This window comes from Oncorhynchus tshawytscha, linkage group LG05, assembly GCF_018296145.1.
Source record: "Oncorhynchus tshawytscha isolate Ot180627B linkage group LG05, Otsh_v2.0, whole genome shotgun sequence".
In the NCBI taxonomy this organism is placed as follows: domain Eukaryota; kingdom Metazoa; phylum Chordata; class Actinopteri; order Salmoniformes; family Salmonidae; genus Oncorhynchus; species Oncorhynchus tshawytscha.
In genome coordinates, this window is record NC_056433.1 from 86,539,273 (window position 1) to 86,554,320 (window position 15,048).

At 45.2% G+C, this 15,048-nt stretch overlaps 2 protein-coding genes across 4 annotated transcripts in view; both read left to right on the forward strand.

Moving 5' to 3' along the window:
• The window catches only part of LOC112251460 (solute carrier organic anion transporter family member 2A1-like), a 49,644-nt gene extending 41,020 nt beyond the window's left edge, over positions 1 to 8,624 (forward strand). The window contains exons 9-14 of one of the 3 annotated variants that reach the window (XM_042322609.1): positions 380 to 575; positions 1,954 to 2,101; positions 3,587 to 3,762; positions 4,761 to 4,825; positions 5,785 to 5,905; positions 6,533 to 8,624. In XM_042322609.1, coding sequence (XP_042178543.1) covers positions 380 to 575; positions 1,954 to 2,101; positions 3,587 to 3,762; positions 4,761 to 4,825; positions 5,785 to 5,905; positions 6,533 to 6,653 — 827 coding nt within the window. In that variant the 3' untranslated portion in view covers positions 6,654 to 8,624. Of the gene's footprint in view, positions 1 to 379; positions 576 to 1,953; positions 2,102 to 3,586; positions 3,763 to 4,760; positions 4,826 to 4,921; positions 5,263 to 5,784; positions 5,906 to 6,360; positions 6,404 to 6,532 lie in introns of those variants that run through there. The other 2 variants (XM_042322610.1, XM_042322611.1) reach the window with 2 other exon arrangements.
• A 324-nt stretch (positions 8,625 to 8,948) lies between these two features.
• Positions 8,949 to 15,048, forward strand: part of LOC121846564 (ras-related protein Rab-6B) — a 205,315-nt gene continuing 199,215 nt past the window's right edge. The window contains exon 1 of the mRNA XM_042322612.1: positions 8,949 to 9,195. Within this exon, the coding sequence (XP_042178546.1) occupies positions 9,126 to 9,195 (70 nt within the window). The 5' untranslated portion in view covers positions 8,949 to 9,125. The remainder of the gene's footprint in view (positions 9,196 to 15,048) is intronic.

Here is a 15,048-nt window from a genome sequence, read left to right on the forward strand (position 1 = left end):
TGTCTGTTCACGGGTAGAATGACAGATTAGTACCTTGTCAGCTCGGGGATTTGAACTTGCAACCTTCCGGTTACTAGTCCAACACTCTAACCACTAGGCTACCCTGCCTCCGGTATCAGTCTCTGTAACATTCCACTCCTTGTACTCTGTGTCATGTACAATGTAATAGCTGATCATAGACTGGCAACCAGGCTAGCGTTTGTATGCCTGAGACAATTAAGTTGATCTTATCTTTTAGTGAAGACAAATCAGCTCGCTATGCACTCTTTCATACTATCTCTGTCTTTGTAGTTCTGTATGTAGAGATCGATACAGATACATACTGTGGAGAAAGTATTTAAATCTATTCTGCTCTCAAAAATCTTGTCTTCTCCCTCAGGTGCGGTGAACCTTCCGTCCGTTGCCGTGGGGATGCTGGTGGGCGGAGTCATCATGAAGAGGACCGGTCTCTCTCTGAAGACCATCCCTCGTTTTTCTGTCGCCATGCTCACCATCTCTGTCCTCCTCATCATCCCTCTCTTCTTCATGGGCTGCCCCACACAGAGGGTGGCGGAGGTCAACTACACACCCCGTGGGTGAGTACAGAGAAGGGATCTGCATCTTTGCCAAACAGTTACATATTTGGAGGGCCTTGTCCTGGTTGTTTGGACCATGTAGCACTGACCGATTGGGGCATGTAGCACTGGTTGATTGGGCTGTGTCCTGGTTGATTGGGCCGTGTCCTGGTGGATTGGGCCGTGTCCTGGTGGATTGGGCCGTGTCCTGGTTGATTGGGCCATGTAACCCTGGGCCATGTAACCCCACTAGGCTACCCTGGGGTGGCAGGGTAGCCTAGTGGTTAGAGCAGTAACCGGAAGGTTGCAAGTTCAAACCTGAGCTGACAAGGTACAAATCTGTCGTTCTGCCCCTGAACAGGCAGTTAACCCACTGTTCCTAGGCCGTCATTGAAAATAAGAATTTGTTCTTAACTGACTTGCCTAGTAAAATAAAGGTAAAATTTAAAAAAAAATTGGGCCCTGTGCTGGTTGATTGTGCCATGTAACCCTGGTTGATTGGGCCCTGTGCTGGCTGATTGAGCTGTTGTTGATGTGTATGTTAATTGTAGTTTGTAGAGGCTGTGTTACTGTCTCTGTAGTTTGACAGTTGATATTTTGAAGGTGTTTAAATACATGGAGTTCTAGGGAGGTCATGAGGACTAGAAGACAGAAGCATTTAAATTATTTGTACAAAAAAAAAAGAGTTCGGTGAAACACTTGCACAAGCCCCATCAGTTACATTATTGTCCGGTCTTGAGGACAATTAACTTATTTTAGCTTACCTTTTGATATTACACAAGCAAACATACGGAGCCTTGTGAACTTTGTAGAAGACACCGTTAATTAACTAGCCACTTGTGGACACTAAGACAAGGCTACTGTTTGGAGCTGTGCCACTGGTGAACCCAAACAACTAGAGATGTTGTTACTACAGTACAACACCAAACAGAGGCTAATGAACAGCAGATAACATTAACAGGAACCCTGGTCTTTACCCCATAACCCCATATCTCGGTTGTCTTCTGTTATGTGGTTTGGCACTGAGCTCTACTGATGAACTTAACTCACCCAGAGCTCTACTGGTGAACTTAACTCACCCAGAGCTCTACTGGTGAACTTAACTCACCCAGAGCTCTACTGGTGAACTTAACTCCACCCTGAACTCTGCTGTGATCTCATATCCCTTATATAAACATGGAAATGCCCTTTTCACACTATTGCGCTGAGCTGAGCCTAGCTAGCCTTGTACTCATCTGGCCTGCTTAGACATTCACCACAGTTCCTGGAACTGTGCTGGAAAGGTCCATATGAAAAGACAATATCTGAGCCAGCTCAGCACAATAATGCGGATATCGGGTATAACTCTATTGTGACACACTAAACCATTCTCTAAACATCTTCCCCCCCCCCCCTACAGGTTTCTGGCCACCTGTTATTCCAACTGCTCCTGTCCTGCTGACTCCTTTAACCCAGTGTGTGGATCTGACAACACTGAGTACCTGTCTCCCTGCCACGCAGGCTGCAAAGACTACACCAAAGACCCGAAGAACAAATTCAGGGTTCTGGTAGGTGGCCATTTAATCTCAGGCTTCTGATGAGTGCACATTTATCTGCTTTGATTTGCATAAAAGATACATCAGAATGATGTTAGGGAAGTAGTATGACATAACTGAACAAATGGTAATGTTACAGATGTAGGGTCTTAAATTGATCATCCAGTAAATGTCCTGTACAGCAGGAAATACAAACGTGTAGTCAGTCGTGTAGAGTACTACTTAAGTCATTTTTTGGGGGTAACTGTACTTTACATTACTATTTATATTTTTGACAACTTTAACTTCACTACATTCCTAAAGAAAATAATGTACTGTTTTACTCCGTAGATTTTCCCCTGACACCCAAAAGTACTCGTTACATTTTGAATGTTTAGCAGGACAGGAATAAGATCTAATTCACACACATATCAAGAGAACATCCCTGGTCTTCTGTACTGCCTCTGATCTAGGCGGACTCACTAAACACATACTTTGTTTGTAAATGATGTCTGAGTGTTGAAGTGTGCCCCTGGCTATCCGTAAATTAAGAAAACAAGAAATGGTGCCATCTTTATTGCTTAATATACAGAATTTTAAATGATTTATACTTTTACGTTTGATACTTAAGTATGTTTTAGCAATTACATTTACGTTTGATACTTTAAGTAAATTTAAAACCAAAAACTTTTTGACTTTTACTCAAGTATTATTTTACTGGGTAACTTTCACTTGAGTCATTTTCGATTAAGGTATCATTACTTCTACTTGAGTATGTTTCCACCACCGATTGTAGCGTATTCAAGGTTTATAAAAGCTTCTACAGTTTCCCCTTACAAAAATGTCCATTAATTATAATCCTCAAAATAATTCACATTTTCCTGTTACCGCCATGTCCTGGTATTCTCCTACTGTAAGAAACTGGTCAAATTAAGATCCAACATCTGTACGGTCTAAATCTTCAACCGTTTAAACTGATTAAACCCAGTTTAGGAGAGTGTATTGGTCAGCAAGGCAGCCAGCCAGACATGACGCTTTGTGTCTGACTGTGTGCTACAGTCTCTACCTACAGTACAGCGACACGATATGGATGGTTAACAATCAGTGGGCCAGTCCAATCCATCTGTAATCGGCCCTGGGACACAGGAAGTGTTTTAAGTGGAGTTAAACCACTTGTAGATGTTGCAGCAATAGTGTAATCCACAAGCAGGAGGACTGTGGCAAGGCTAATAGTTATACTGACTCGACTTGGTGTATATAATAGTCAATGCATGGCCATTATGTTGACTAGTTGAATTAGTTAGACTTCAATTCAGACCAAGAGTTAACTGTAATTACAGTACTTTCAAATCAGTATAGGTTATCGATCGTTCACAATTTAGCCGTTGTCTTAATGAAAACAAGTCATTTTGTACATTTTGCTTCTTGAATCTGAGAAATGTATGGCATACTTGTATATGTTGTCTATCTTTATATATTGACACTGGTGTCTTCTGTGTTCTTCTTCTTCTGGTGTAGAAGTACACAGATTGTATCTGTATAGCTGACAGGCAGGGTAGTGGTGGGGGTACTGCCCGCCCCGGTCCTTGCCCCAACCAATGTCCTCACTTCCTGCTTCCTGTCATGTTCCTCATCTCTCTGGCCGGGTTGATCGCCTCCCTAACACACAACCCCATCTATATGATGGTCCTCAGGTAACCTCCCTAACACACAACCCATCTATATGATGGTCCTCCCTCCCTAACACACAACCCCATCTATATGATGGTCCTCCCTCCCTAACACACAACCCATCTATATGATGGTCCTCCCTCCCTAACACACAACCCCATCTATATGATGGTCCTCCCTCCCTAACACACAACCTATATGATGGTCCTCCCTAACACACAACCCCATCTATATGATGGTCCTCCCTCCCACACAACCCATAACACACAACCCATCTATATGATGGTCCTCCCTCCCTAACACACAACCCCATCTATATGATGGTCCTCCCTCCCTAACACACAACCCATCTAATGGTCCTCCCTCCCTAACACACACCCATCTATATGATGGTCCTCCCTCCCTAACACCAACCCATCTATATGATGGTCCTCCCTCCCTAACACACAACCCATCTAACACACAACCCATCTATCTATATGATGGTCCCCTCCCTAACACACAACCCATCCCTAACACACAACCCCATCTATATCTATGATGGTCCTCCCTCCCTAACACACAACCCATCTATATGATGGTCCTCCCTCCCTAACACACAACCCATCTATATGATGGTCCTCCCTCCCTAACACACAACCCATCTATATGATGAAATATATTTTGATTTGTTAACATGATTCCATATGTGTTATTTCATAGTTTTGATGTCTTCACTGTTATTCTACAATGTAGAAACTAGTAAAAATAAAGAAAAACCCTGGAATGAGTCGGTGTGTCCAAACTGTTGACCGATAGTGAATATGATGGTCCTCAGCTAAATAATGGCTGGATAAAGTGTCATTTCATTTAATTGTTCATTATAATTTGATTTGATGTGAAATACTCCTCATGAGTACCACAAAGTCCATAGAGAAGAAAACAATGAACATGTCTATTTAAGCTAAAACATCATTCGTTTTTTAATTTTTTAAAATTTTTTAAAAATGTAATCTATCTTACTTTGCTTGAATTGTTTCAGAACTGTTCCCCATGAAGATAAATCCTTTGCCATAGGAGTCCAGTTTTTGCTCATGAGAGTGCTTGGTAAGTATATATTTTATCTCTTTTATCTCTCTTTATCTCTTTTATCTCTCTTTATCTCTTTTATCTCTCTTTATCTCTTTTATCTTCTTCATATAGACAGATGTTCCTAAAGCAACACACATTTGAATACAATGATGTATCAAATCCACCGCTCCAGGACATGACCCGTCTTCTAGGATATGACCCGTCTTCTAGGATATGACCCGTCTTCTAGGATATGACCCGACTTCTAGGATATGACCCGTCTTCTAGGATATGACCCGTCTTCTAGGATATGACCCGTCTTCTAGGATATGACCCGTCTTCTAGGATATGACCCGTCTTCAAGGATATGACCCGTCTTCTAGGATATGACCCGACTTCTAGGATATGACCCGTCTTCAAGGATATGACCCGTCTTCTAGGATATGACCCGTCTTCTAGGATATGACCCGTCTTCTAGGATATGATGACGACTTCTAGGATATGACCCGACTTCAAGGATATGACCCGACTTCTAGGATATGACCCGTCTTCAAGGATATGACCCGTCTTCTAGGATATGACCCGTCTTCTAGGATATGACCCGTTTTCTAGGATATGACCCTGCCTTATCATCCGTCAATGCAGTGTTACAGTGCCCTCTAGTGGATTACAACTATATTGAAATGCCGTTATTTTCTATGAACAGTGTTAATGTTTAGAGTTACGTCTTATTGTATTATAATAGCCTAGTTACCAGCCCTATTCCGCATGGCCATCCTCAGCTCCTGTATATAATGTTATGTATTGTGTGATCCTCCTCTATTCTAGCCTGGTTACCAGTCCCTATTCAGCATGGCCATCCTCAGCTCCTGTATATAATGTTATGTATTGTGTGATCCTCCTCTATTCTAGCCTGGTTACCAGCCCTATTCAGCATGGCCATCCTCAGCTCCTGTATATAATGTTATGTATTGTGTGATCCTCCTCTATTCTAGCCTGGTTACCAGCCCCAGCCCTGTTCGGCATTGTCATCGACAGCTCCTGTATTTGGTGGAAACAAGCCTGTGGCAACCGGCTGGGCTGTGGTTACTATGACAATAACATCCTGAGGAACAGGTAAGAATGCAACTATTGTCATGCCTCATTTATACAAGTGAGAATGATTCATTCATTAATGTATTGGTTGATTGATTGGTGATTGGTTGGTTGATTGATTGGTTGACTGGATTGGTTGGTTGATTGATTGGTGATTGGTTGGTTGACCGGATTGGTTGATTGATTGGTGATTGGTTGGTTGACTGGATTGGTTGATTGATTGGTGATTGGTTGGTGATTGGTTGGTTGACCGGATTGGTTGATTGATTGGTTGGTTGACTGGATTGGTTGATTGATTGGTGATTGGTTGACTGATTGATTGGTGATTGGTTGGTTGACTGGATTGGTTGACTGGTTGGTTGATTGATTGGTTGGTTGACTGATTGGTTGGTTGACTGGATTGGTTGACTGATTGATTGGTGATTGGTTGGTTGACTGGATTGGTTGACTGGATTGGTTGATTGATTTCCCTGCAGGTACCTGGGCCTGCAGGTGGGAATGTGATATTTACAGTCATGTTATAAACTAGCTCTAACCCTCCTGCCTTATCGTATCTCTGCAGGTACCTGGGCCTGCAGGTGGGAATGTGATATTTACAGTCATGCTATAAACTAGCTCTAACCCTCCTGTCTTATCGTATCTCTGCAGGTACCTGGGCCTGCAGGTGGGATTCAAGGTGATGGGGATCTTCCTTCTTGGGGTGGTGGGCTGGAAGGTCCTGAGGACCAGGGAGTACAGCCTGGAGAAGAGGCCTGATGGACCACTCTGATCTGGGATACGACTGACCTCCTGGCTCCCTACTCCGTCCTCTCTCCCGTCTCACTTTAAAGAGTAGTCTCAGGTCCACTACTGTTCCTTTCAACAGTCTGCTGAGGTGTTCTGTCTGAATGTGCTCTCCTTTACCTACCTGATCCATCTAACCTGTTTCACATGAGAGAAGTGACTCACCTATCAACTGCCAGTGGGCAAAGTCCACTATGCCTTTCAACCATAGAATGTTTCAACGGTCTGTTTAAAGTATTCTCAAACCCAGCTGATCCTCCTGTTAGTAACCTCAGCACTGTTCTCAAACCCAGCTGATCCTCCTGTTAGTAACCTCAGCACTGTTCTCAAACCCAGCTGATCCTCCTGTTAGTAACCTCAGCACTGTTCTCAAACCCAGCTGATTCTCAAACCCAGCTGATCCTCCTGTTAGTAACCTCACTGCACTGTTCTCAAACCCAGCTGATCCTCCTGTTAGTAACCTCAGCACTGTTCTCAAACCCAGCTGATCCTCCTGTTAGAGTAACCTCAGCACTGAAGGACACTCCAGCTCTGGTAAGGATACTATAACCCTCATACAGGACACTATAGCTCCCCTTCGACTATCCTACACAATCCCCACACGGGGAAGGGGGTTCAATATCCCCACACGGGCAAGGTGGTTCAATATCCCCACACCGGGAAGGGGGTTCAATATCCCCACACCGGGAAGGGGGTTCAATATCCCCACACCGGGAAGGGGGTTCAATATCCCCACACAGGGAAGGTGGTTCAATATCCCCACACCGGGAAGGGGGTTCAATATCCCCACACAGGGAAGGGGGTTCAATATCCCCACACAGGGAAGGTGGTTCAATATCCCCACACCGGGAAGGGGTTCAATATCCCCACATGGGGAAGGGGGTTCAATATCCCCACACGGGGAAGGGGGTTCAATATCCCCACACGGGGAAGGGGGTTCAATATCCCCACATGGGGAAGGGGGTTCAATATCTCCACACGGGGAAAGGGGTTCAATATCTCCACACCGGGAAGGGGGTCAGTGATCCTACACGGGGAAGGGGGTCAGTATCCCTACATGGGGAAGGGGGGGGGTCAGTATCCCTACATGGGGAAGGGGGTCAGTATCCCTACATGGGGAAGGGGGTCAGTATTCCTACACGGGGAAGGGGGTCAGTATCCCTACATGGGGAAGGGGGTCAGTATCCCTACATGGTGAAGGGGGTCAGTATCCCTACATGGGGAAGGGGGTCAGTATTCCTACACGGGGAAGGGGGTCAGTATTCCTACACGGGGAAGGGGGTCAGTATCCCTACATGGGGAAGGGGGCCAGTATCCCTACATGGGGAAGGGGGTCAGTATCCCTACATGGGGAAGGGGGTCAGTATCCCTACATGGGGAAGGGGGTCAGTATTCCTACACGGGGAAGGGGGTCAGTATTCCTACATGGGGAATGGGGTCAGTATACCTACATGGGGAAGGGGGTCAGTATCCCTACATGGGGAAGGGGGGTCAGTGGCAGTGAAAGGTGTTGATTTTAGATCATTTTGAAGGACGAAACGTAGTCTTTGGGTGCACATTGAAAACTGTACACTTGCTGTTATCCCAGGGATGTTGTTCATTCAGGTTTCTAGTTGCAGTAGACAACAAAGTTAAAGCTAGCTTAATATTTAAGTTTGTCTTTAACACAGAGGCATTTTGGTGAGTGACATTATAGAGACTTTGTGTTTTTGTTTGAGATGATTAAAAACATATTTTTTTTACACAGAATAGTAATTTTATATGATCAATATCTCATCAGCTTTAATCACAATAATATGCTATGCATCAAATATCAATTGCACTGTTTAAATAATTGTTATCTTGTTGAAATAAAATGGCAATACAATATGGTTAGTTTTGGATAATCTTAGTTTGCGTGCCTTATAAGCAGCAATAAATACTTGTAACTCCTGTAAATAATAAAAATGTTTGTTTATGTTGTCTAATTGTTATATTGTGTTGGAAAAGTTAAGAATGGGAGAAAAAGGGATTGTCTGTCTGTGTGTCTGTGTGTATGTAATCATCATGGGTCACTCAAGTACTAGAGAGGGAGCCAGAGGTAAAGGATGAGGTTTGAAGCTGAGTTTGCCTTATGGTCTAACTAATCTAAAATGTAGCGCACAAGAGTTTAAATAAAATAAAAAATAGTGGAAAGCTTCCCTTTACTTCCGTTTCGCATGACGTCATGTGCCAGAGCAGGAAGGGAGGGGGCGGCAGACAAACAGAGCGAGGAGAGAGCAAACCGCGCATGCGCAGATTGCCGTTGAAGCGGACAGGAGGCGATCCAGTCAGTAGCGCTTCCATCGCGGAGAGAGCAGATTGAACGGGTTGAGGCGTCGCTTTTCAGTTTCACATCCATCATCAGCACCACAACCCCCGGACCACTGGGGAACAAGCGTTTAATTCTCCTGCTCTTTTACAAATTCTCCCCAAAAACATGTCTGTGGGTAGTGACTTTGGGAACCCTTTAAGGAAATTCAAACTGGTCTTTCTGGGGGAGCAAAGCGGTAAGTCATTCAGAATCGTCGGGAGAAGTTCTGTTCCGGTTGGGGATGACATTAAGCTGACTGTATGCACCTGCTTGGTGTTCACTGTTATACGTTAAGTTTAAATGATCTCTTGATCTATAGGCTTCCTGTACACGTTTCTCTTAGTAACAACATATACTACATATTCTATGGGAAAAAGTCAAGCACGTTTTTCTTATGTTTTATCTGTTGAAAGTAGTTCAGACGACAACCCCAGTATAAAGTGTTTATTATGACCGTCTATGGCCTTAATTGTTAGGCCTATTTTTTGTTTGATTATACTTTACGCACAACAGGGGCAAAACAGTATGATTTATTTTGCAGTCCAGTGTCACAACAATTCACGTTTTATAACGCTAATATAATTGTAGCTTGTCACCGATATGTAGGCTACAATTGCTATCTCAAGTGGGTGGTGTTTATGCGATGATATTGTCTCAAACGCGAGTGCTGTGGTTTTAAAGAGATAAGTGAATTAATTAATTATTCTGTGTATGGCTGAGACACACCCAGGTTGCCAGTGTCTGTCGGTGGGAGAACTTGTGTAGCTGCAGTCTCTCTGCCACTGTCTCTCTCTCTCTCTCTTTCTCCCTCTCCCTCTCTCTCTGTCTCTCTCTCTACCTCTCTGTCTCTGTCTCTCTGTCTCTGTCTCTGTCTCTGTCTCTGTCTCTGTCTCTCTCTCTCTCTCTCTGCCACTGTCTCTCTCTGTCTCTCTCTCTCTCTGTCTCTCTCTCTCTCTCTACCTCCAGACGATGACTAAGTCATTTGGTAATTTGCATAGTGAAGTGCGCTGGAAAATGTGGTCTAGTATCAAATATATGATCCCAATGAAGGGTTATTATGAATAGATAGACTGATGACCAACTTATCCCTGGCTTATCTTGGCTCAGTTTGTCCCTAAAGGCTCCACTACTCCACACCATTTTATGAGACTTGTTTCATCTCGTCATGTAGGTTCATTGGGTGTGTGGAGAAGTCAAGAGGTTTGTTTTCAGAGAGAGACAGAGGGAGGGGAGGGGGGTTGGAGAGAAATGGAGAGGGAGGGAGAGAAAGAGATCAAATCAAAATCAGATCAAATTTTATTGGTCACATACACGTGTTTAACAGATGTTATTGCGAATGTAGCGAAATGCTTGATGGAGATGGAAAGGGAGGGAGTGAGAAGGATGGAGAGGGAGGGAGAGAGAGAAGGATGGAGGGAGAGAGAATGATGGAGGGAGGGAGAGAGAAAGAGAGGGAGAGAGAAAGCTGGAGGGAGGGAGAGAGAAGGATGGAGAGGGAGGGAGAGAGAAGGATGGAGAGGGAGGGAGAGAGAAGGAGAGAGAAGGATGGAGAGGGAGGGAGAGATAGGAGGGAGAGGGAGGGAGAGAGAAGGATGGAGGGAGGGAGAGAGAAGGATGGAGAGGGAGGGAGAGAGAAGGAAGGAGAGGGAGTGAGAGAGAAGGATGGAGAGGGAGGGAGAGAGAGAGAAGGAAGGAGAGGAAGTGAGAGAGAAGGAAGGAGAGGGAGTGAGAGAGAAGGAAGGAGAGGGAGTGAGAGAGAAGGATGGAGAGGGAATGAGAGAGAAGGATGGAGAAGGAAGGGAGTGAGAGAGAAGGATGGAGAGGGAGAGAGAGAAGGATAGAGAGGGAGAGAGAGAAGGATAGAGAGGGAGGGAGAGAAGGAGGGAGAGGGAGGGAGAGAGAAGGAGAGATAAGGATGGAGAGGGAGGGAGAGAGAGGGAGAGAGAGGAAGAGAGAGAGAGAAGGATGGAGAGGGAGGGAGGGAGAGAGAAGGATGGAGAGGGAGGGAGAGAGAGAAGGATGGAGAGGGATAGAGAGAGAAGGATGGAGAGGGAGGGAGAGAGAAGGATGAGAGGGAGGGTGAGAGAAGGATGGAGAGGGAGGGAGAGAGAAGGATGGAGAGGGAGGGAGAGAGAAGGATGAGAGGGAGGGTGAGAGAAGGATGGAGAGAGAAGGATGGAGAGGGAGGGAGAGAGAGAAGGATGGAGAGGGAGGGAGAGAGAGAAGGATGGAGAGGGAGGGAGAGAGAAGGATGGAGAGGGAGGGAGAGAGAAGGATGGAGAGGGAGGGAGAGAGAAGGATGGAGAGGGAGAGATAGACAGATGTGGTTAAGATTCAGTGGGGTCTTAAATGATTGACCCCCTTGATAAAGATGAGAAATAATGACTGTACATAATACGTTATTCAAATACTGAGCTATATTGTATGCTCGAAAAAATTGGGAAATTATATTTTTTTATACTAATACAATCGCTCAGAGAAAGAGATTTTGCTTCTCAAAAAGGTAGGGGTCAAAATGATGGACACCCTTAAAGATTACTATAAATTAAGTAGTCAAAAGTTTAGTATTTGGTCCCATATTCATAGCATGCAATGACTACATCAAGCTTGTGACTCTGCTATCTTGTTGGATGAATTTGCAGTTTGTTTTGGTTGTTTCAGATTATTATGGGCCCAATAGAAATGAATGGTAAATCATGTGTAGTCATTTTGGAGTCACTTTTATTGTTTTTGGGCCAATCTGTCCTGGTACTTGGTAAAGTTCATGATGCCGTTGAACGTAACAGTCGAAATCATGAGGTAAACGACAGTAAAACAGAGCAGATTCACTTTGGATCCAGTCTCCTTCCTAGCAGACAGACAGTATCTAGTTTGGGTCCAGTCTCCTCCCTAGCAGACAGACAGTATCTAGTTTGGGTCCAGTCTCCTTCCTAGCAGACAGACAGTATCTAGTTTGGGTCCAGTCTCCTTCCTAGCAGACAGACAGTATCTAGTTTGGGTCCAGTCTCCTTCCTAGCAGACAGACAGTATCTAGTTTGGGTCCAGTCTCCTTCCTAGCAGACAGACAGTATCTAGTTTGGGTCCAGTCTCCTTCCTAGCAGACAGACAGTATCTAGTTTGGGTCCAGTCTCCTCCCTAGCAGACAGACAGTATCTAGTTTGGATCCAGTCTCCTCCCTAGCAGACAGACAGTATCTAGTTTGGGTCCAGTCTCCTTCCTAGCAGACATACAGTATCTAGTTTGGGTCCAGTCTCCTCCCTAGCAGACAGACAGTATCTAGTTTGGGTCCAGTCTCCTCCCTAGCAGACAGACAGTATCTAGTTTGGGTCCAGTCTCCTTCCTAGCAGACAGACAGTATCTAGTTTGGGTCCAGTCTCCTTTCTAGCAGACAGACAGTATCTAGTTTGGGTCCAGTCTCCTCCCTAGCAGACAGACAGTATCTAGTTTGGGTCCAGTCTCCTCCCTAGCAGACAGACATTATCTAGTTTGGGTCCAGTCTCCTCCCTAGCAGACAGACAGTATCTAGTTTGGGTCCAGTCTCCTCCCTAGCAGACAGACAGTATCTAGTTTGGGTCCAGTCTCCTCCCTAGCAGACAGACAGTATCTAGTTTGGATCCAGTCTCCTTTCTAGCAGACATACAGTATCTAGTTTGGGTCCAGTCTCCTTCCTAGCAGACAGACAGTATCTAGTTTGGATCCAGTCTCCTTTCTAGCAGACATACAGTATCTAGTTTGGATCCAGTCTCCTTTCTAGCAGACATACAGTATCTAGTTTGGGTCCAGTCTCCTTCCTAGCAGACAGACAGTATCTAGTTTGGATCCAGTCTCCTTTCTAGCAGACATACAGTATTTAGTTTGGATCCAGTCTCCTCCCTAGCAGACAGACAGTATCTAGTTTGGGTCCAGTCTCCTTTCTAGCAGACAGACAGTATCTAGTTTGGGTCCAGTCTCCTCCCTAGCAGACAGACAGTATCTAGTTTGGATCCAGTCTCCTCCCTAGCAGACAGACAGTATCTAGTTTGGATCCAGTCTCCTCCCTAGCAGACAGACAGTATCTAGTTTTGATCCAGTCTCCTCCCTAGCAGACAGACAGTATCTAGTTTGGGTCCAGTCTCCTCCCTAGCAGACAGACAGTATCTAGTTTGGATCCAGTCTCCTCCCTAGCAGACAGACAGTATCTAGTTTGGATCCAGTCTCCTTCCTAGCAGACAGACAGTATCTAGTTTGGGTCCAGTCTCCTTCCTAGCAGACAGACAGTATCTAGTTTGGATCCGGTCTCCTCCCTAGCAGACAGACAGTATCTAGTTTGGGTCCAGTCTCCTTTCTAGCAGACAGACAGTATCTAGTTTGGGTCCAGTCTCCTCCCTAGCAGACAGACAGTATCTAGTTTGGATCCAGTCTCCTCCCTAGCAGACAGACAGTATCTAGTTTGGATCCAGTCTCCTTTCTAGCAGACATACAGTATCTAGTTTGGGTCCAGTCTCCTTCCTAGCAGACAGACAGTATCTAGTTTGGATCCAGTCTCCTTTCTAGCAGACATACAGTATCTAGTTTGGATCCAGTCTCCTTTCTAGCAAACATACAGTATCTAGTTTGGGTCCAGTCTCCTTCCTAGCAGACAGACAGTATCCAGTTTGGATCCAGTCTCCTTTCTAGCAGACATACAGTATTTAGTTTGGATCCAGTCTCCTCCCTAGCAGACAGACAGTATCTAGTTTGGGTCCAGTCTCCTTTCTAGCAGACAGACAGTATCTAGTTTGGGTCCAGTCTCCTCCCTAGCAGACAGACAGTATCTAGTTTGGATCCAGTCTCCTCCCTAGCAGACAGACAGTATCTAGTTTGGGTCCAGTCTCCTTCCTAGCAGACAGACAGTATCTAGTTTGGATCCAGTCTCCTCCCTAGCAGACAGACAGTATCTAGTTTGGATCCAGTCTCCTCCCTAGCAGACAGACAGTATCTAGTTTGGGTCCAGTCTCCTCCCTAGCAGACAGACAGTATCTAGTTTGGGTCCAGTCTCCTTTCTAGCAGACCGACAGTATCTAGTTTGGATCCAGTCTCCTCCCTAGCAGACAGACAGTATCTAGTTTGGGTCCAGTCTCCTTTCTAGCAGACAGACAGTATCTAGTTTGGATCCAGTCTCCTCCCTAGCAGACAGTATCTAGTTTGGATCCAGTCTCCTTCCTAACAGACAGTATCTAGTTTGGATCCAGTCTCCTTCCTAGCAGACAGACAGTATCTAGTTTGGGTCCAGTCTCCTTCCTAGCAGACAGACAGTATCTAGTTTGGGTCCAGTCTCCTTCCTAGGAGACAGACAGTATCTAGTTTGGATCCAGTCTCCTTCCTAGGAGACAGACAGTGTCTAGTTTGGATACAGTCTCCTTCCTAGCAGACAGACAGTATCTAGTTTGGATCCAGTCTCCTCCCTAGCAGACAGACAGTATCTAGTTTGGGTCCAGTCTCCTTCCTAGCAGACAGACAGTATCTAGTTTGGATCCAGTCTCCTCCCTAGCAGACAGACAGTATCTAGTTTGGATCCAGTCTCCTCCCTAGCAGACAGACAGTATCTAGTTTGGGTCCAGTCTCCTCCCTAGCAGACAGACAGTATCTAGTTTGGGTCCAGTCTCCTTTCTAGCAGACAGACAGTATCTAGTTTGGATCCAGTCTCCTCCCTAGCAGACAGACAGTATCTAGTTTGGGTCCAGTCTCCTTTCTAGCAGACAGACAGTATCTAGTTTGGATCCAGTCTCCTCCCTAGCAGACAGTATCTAGTTTGGATCCAGTCTCCTTCCTAGCAGACAGTATCTAGTTTGGATCCAGTCTCCTTCCTAGCAGACAGACAGTATCTAGTTTGGGTCCAGTCTCCTTCCTAGGAGACAGACAGTATCTAGTTTGAATCCAGTCTCCTTCCTAGGAGACAGACAGTGTCTAGTTTGGATACAGTCTCCTTCCTAGCAGACAGACAGTATCTCGTTTGGATCCAGTCTCCTTCCTAGCAGACAGACAGTATCTAGTTTAGGGCCATCATTTCAAGTGTTCAGGCTGCTGAGCT